Source organism: Gadus chalcogrammus, chromosome 3, assembly GCF_026213295.1.
Source record: "Gadus chalcogrammus isolate NIFS_2021 chromosome 3, NIFS_Gcha_1.0, whole genome shotgun sequence".
In the NCBI taxonomy this organism is placed as follows: Eukaryota; Metazoa; Chordata; class Actinopteri; order Gadiformes; family Gadidae; genus Gadus; species Gadus chalcogrammus.
The window spans coordinates 13,229,983-13,234,982 of NC_079414.1; the positions used below are offsets into that span (position 1 = coordinate 13,229,983).

Sequence of the window (5,000 nt, forward strand, 5' to 3'; positions counted from 1 at the left end):
ATAAGTATCACCCCACTAAAAAGAGAGATCCTTAATGATTGTTCAAAGGACATGTGTTCATGTTAGCCTTAACATGCAATTCATATTAGTAGAAGAATATTAGATTATTCTCCTTTGAACAATTCTTATACTGTTTTCTGAGTTACTGATATTTAGAGTTCTGTCCTGTCCTATTATTTTGTGTTTCATTTTAATGTACTCTATTAAACTCAACTCAATCCAACTCGACTCCAGTCTAGTGAACTCTACTCTGAGCTACTCTAGACTTCCCTACTTTTTTGTACTAAACTGAGCTAGACTCTTTAAACTGAAATGTCCCATACTCTTCTCTACGCTACCTTCCTGTACTCTACTCTAGTATAGTATACCCTTCTTTACTCTAGTCGTGTCTATCCTCTACTCTACGGTACTCTAGCCTACTCTACTCGAATCTGCTGTAGTCTATTATATGCCTCTGTACTCTACTGTAGTTTACTCTAGTCTTCTCCGCTGTATCAATCTCTACTATATTCTAGCGTATTCTAGTCTACTCTTCTATACCCTTCTCTAATCTACTGTAGTATGTTCAACTCTATACTCAACCCTTCTCTACTCACCTCGTCTCCATCCTTCTCTACTTTACTTTCTAGTCTATTCTAGTCTTTTCAACTCTATCCATGTCTACTCCTCCATGCTCTGCGTTGCTCTATTCCATCTCTACTCTACTCATAACCACTCTGGTACAGACTGTAACCAGTTACCCCCCCCCCCACCTCTGGTCCCAGTCCGCCCCAGGCCCCTCATCTCCCCGGCGGGCCCCCACGTGGTGGTGCCCAAGAGGGGGAGGCTGGAGCTGCGTTGCCATGACGACGAGGACGCGTCCGGCGGGCCGTGGTCGGGCGTGCGTTGGCAGCGGGACCGGGCGCGCCGGCTGGAGGGCGAGGCGGAGGAGGGCGGGGCGGTGTACGTCAGGGTGGCGGCGGCGCAGCCCTACCACATGGGCCGCTACGCGTGTGTCAACAACAGCACCCGGGAGCACAGCTCCATCTACGTCTACGTGAGAGGTAAGGGGGCTCTGGAAGCAGAGCAATGAAACACCCAGGCCTCGGTACAGTACACGCGTGTTAAACATTAATGAGCCAAGTAACACGGTGGCCAAACCCGCAGAGTTGCGATTGGTCTAGAAATCCCTTCTGTAAAACAGCTGCTGTATTCCTGCATATAAAAACACTGCTCCCATCACAATATCAAATAGAGTGGGCCCTTTGACAGGCTTATGAATTGTTTTTAAGTGGTATTACTCATTTCTGAATCTATAAATATATTTGTGTCATAAATATATGGCCACAAATGTGGCCAGTCCTTTGAGACTGTAACTGGGACTAAGTGCTACACTAATAAAGTTGAATTGAATTACATTTAAATGCATGTGTCCTTGCTTCACCCAAACCACACAGACCCCCAGAGCGCCTTCCAGCGGACCATGGTCAACAACATCCTGGTCCGCTCCGGGGAGAACGGCACCATCCCGTGCCTGGTCACCGACCCAGCCGTGAGCCTGCTCGCCCTGGAGACCTGCGACGGGCAGCCCCTGCCCCCCGGCATGCGTTACCATGGCGACAGGCAGCACGGCGTGGTCATCGGCAAGGTGCGCGAGGAATACGAGGGCTGCTACGTGTGCGTGGGCCGCCTGGACGGGGCCGCCGTGAAGTCCGACCGCTACACGCTGGACGTGAGACTCGGTAAGTTGAAAGGGCGGTCTGTGTGTGTGGGGCGAGGGGGGGGGGGGGGGGGGGCGGCGGGGTCCCCAGGTGTAGCTTCTTCCTGTAACGGCGTTGAACGGAGATCCGGTAGATGCAGTGTAATTATGGGTTTGAGTGTTGAGCCCGCTCGCCTGCACTTCGTGGAGCCGCGGCGAAAACACGACAGAGGTTCAGAAAAAGTGGAAGGGGTTGTGTTGGACTGGGACATAGTTTTAAAGTTAGTTTTAAAATGGACCTGCTTTGTTGAATGATCATATAAAGAGTGGGAAATTATCTTTCAAGGTAAAAAAAAATTATGTTGTCTCCTGCTATGAAAGAAATGTGGAAGAAAAATGTATTTCTGACTGGGGATACGATCTGATTCTGATCTAAAACAATCCCCTTTCTATTTTGACTGTGTTGGGCACACCAACTCAGAGACATGTATACAGCGTCGTCATTGCTCATTGGAACTTACAAAAATGCAAACACCGCAAGAAAACATGCAATGTCAGTGATATATATATAAATACAGATACATTTATGAGGATTTTTTTTTGGTCTGTTTGTTTTAAACTGACATCTTTACAATGTCAGTGTGAAAATCGCATGTATATATATTTAAATATATGTGTACCAGGTGTTAAATGGACGTTGGAGACCTGATGCCTTCCATTATTGATTAGCTGGGATAGTGTGTGTGTGTGTGTGTGTGTGTGTGTGTGTGTGTGTGTGTGTGTGTGTGGTGTGTGTGTGTGTGTGTGTGTGTGTGTGTGTGTCTGTGTGTGTGTGTGTGTGTGTGTGTGTGTGTGTGTGTGTGTGTGTGTGTGTGTGTGTATGCGTGTGTGTTTGTGTGTGTGAATGAAAATATAATCTGTTCATAATTCAACAGAGTAGCCGTGAGAGAAGGAAGTGAAGGGGGAGGCTGGAGGGGACGCAGCAGGTGGAGAATGGGACCAGTAACGAGGACAAAGTCGTCTGGCGGCAGGCTCTGTTTTAGGATGAGTAGGCGGTGGGAAGAGAGGGCACCGCAGAGCCGCCTCGCTCCGAACAGAGAGCCCTGTGGACCTGGCACAGAGCGCAGACAAAACACCATATATGAGCAAGGTGCTGTGTACATGCTTAGTGTTACACTGCAGCGGGCCAGGTTCAACTCAACTCAAAGTTTAATCATAGAGAATGAATAAGACATTTTTTAAGGCAACATATTGTCACAATGGTGGGCTTTAATAGCATGACACGCACCTGAAGAATCACAATACAGATGTGTTTCAGCAGTTCCAACCGGAAATATATTGCACAGCAATATACAATGCATAGGTACAATCTAGTCCAAATTCACTGGAATATAAACTCCAGTTGAAAGCTATGCTCGCTTCCAATCGTATTTACTGTCAATGAGCAGTATCCTGTAAGAAGCTAGCGACAAGAGAGACAAGCGTCTATTTTAAGAGGGACTTAAGATAGTTTAGACCAAAGAGAAGATGGACTTCAGAGACTTAAGACAGTTTGGACCAAAGAGAAGATAGACTTAAGAGAATAGACTTAAAATAATAACGAGAGGAAAGCTAGATAAACTAAATTAAAGACAGTGAAGCTAGACCTAAGATACACCTGATTTAAGATGGACTAGAAATAAGAGAAGCTAGACCTAAGATACACCTGACTTAAAATGGACTAGAAATAAGAGAAGCTAGACTCAAGATAGAGATTGACTTATGCTTGGCTTAAGATAGCAGCACCAATAACAATAAGAAATGTACCTTTCAAAGGAGAACAAACTCAGTCAGCATGTTTCCATCATCTCTAAAATCGATCATGGTCGTTTCATGATGTATTACAGTACGTTTGTTACATACTGCTCCTTTAATAGAGACTAGCCTTACGAAACACTAGACTTCGGTCTACAGTCTTTTAAGGTTTAGGGCCGTTATCATGCCCCTCCCCAACCGGGCAGGGGAACTGCCGTGGTTGTGGATTAACCGGGCAGGGATTACAGCGGTTTAGTAAACGAACAAAGATCTCCAACGGCGGGTGAAGCCACTGCTTGGGTAAACATCTGAAGTTGTACGTGTGGTACCACGTACTTACGGCACACTGTTGCATTTGCCCTCATGTCCTTGTGCACGAATGCACATGCTGTGTCCACAATGTGCTTTATTTGTTCTTTTATTTTTAAAATATATGATATTTTCCTAATATTATAAGAGATTAAATGAAATGTACCAAACAACGTATTTATCTGTATTGCTCAGGAACTATATGTGCTCAGCCTCAGTGTCTACAAACATCAAAGCATCACCCTAGATGAAGAAATGCTGCTCTGTGCGTGTGTGTGTGTGTGTGTGTGTGTGTGTGTGTGTGTGGTGTGTGTGTGTGTGTGTGTGTGTGTGTGTGGTGTGTGTGTGTGTGTGTGTTTATGTGTGTGTGTGTGTGTGTGTGTGGTGGTGTGTGTGTGTGTGTGTGTTGTGTTGTGTGTGGTGTGTGTGTGTGTGCGTGAGGATGTTTTGGTGCATGCCCATTTGTCTCTGTTTGTCTCCGCACAGACCCATGTGTCGGGCTGTGTATGTGCATCCGTGAATTGTCTGTTTGTAGCTGGGTTTTAACCCAGGGTAACTGCTTGAGATGGACCCGCTCCTCCTTGGCCAGAAGTAGTGTGTGTAGTAACGCACGCCGCCTGTTGCCCGGGGTCTCTTCCAGTGCCGGCGCTGCCCCCGGCCCTGCTGCTGTCCCACCGGGACAACGTGATCCTGAGGCTGGGGGAGACCTTCGACCTCAGCTGCAGCTCCTCCAACGTCAACGCCGACTTCAGCCTCAAGTGGGACTTCCCCCCCGCCGCGGTGAGAGAGAGAGAGCAGAAGAGGCCCTGACAGTCTAGGTGGCCCCCACTTTCTTTAGTTTTTTAGTGTTTGGACAGTTCCGGTTGTAAACAGAGCTAGGAACTGTGGGCAGTTCCAGCCCAGTCGCCGGCCGGGTCAAATTGACACATTAATGAATGAATACCGAAACGTGGACATGCAAGGGCGATCTGCCTGACCCACAGGGCCGCTGTTTGAATCCCAGTCTGTCCCTGCAGCTAACATAAATCATTTGCCATGCCCGCTTCTTGATGAGGGCTTGTGAGGAGTTTGTAAATGCACATGATGAAATGATACGACAGTGTTGGTTTGTCAATGAATATGAGGAGTCTTCTACACTGTAGTAAAACAGATCCAGGTCAATACATGTCACGGTTGAGTCGACTGCGTGAAATATATTTAGGCAGATACACAAAGATCT

At 47.0% G+C, this 5,000-nt stretch overlaps 1 protein-coding gene across 1 annotated transcript in view; it reads left to right on the forward strand.

The window, feature by feature from the left end:
* Positions 1 to 5,000, forward strand: part of kitb (KIT proto-oncogene, receptor tyrosine kinase b) — a 21,394-nt gene that overhangs the window by 1,692 nt on the left and 14,702 nt on the right. Inside the window, exons 2-4 of the mRNA XM_056586075.1 lie at positions 765 to 1,043; positions 1,437 to 1,721; positions 4,422 to 4,561. Of these exons, the coding sequence (XP_056442050.1) occupies positions 765 to 1,043; positions 1,437 to 1,721; positions 4,422 to 4,561 (704 nt within the window). The remainder of the gene's footprint in view (positions 1 to 764; positions 1,044 to 1,436; positions 1,722 to 4,421; positions 4,562 to 5,000) is intronic.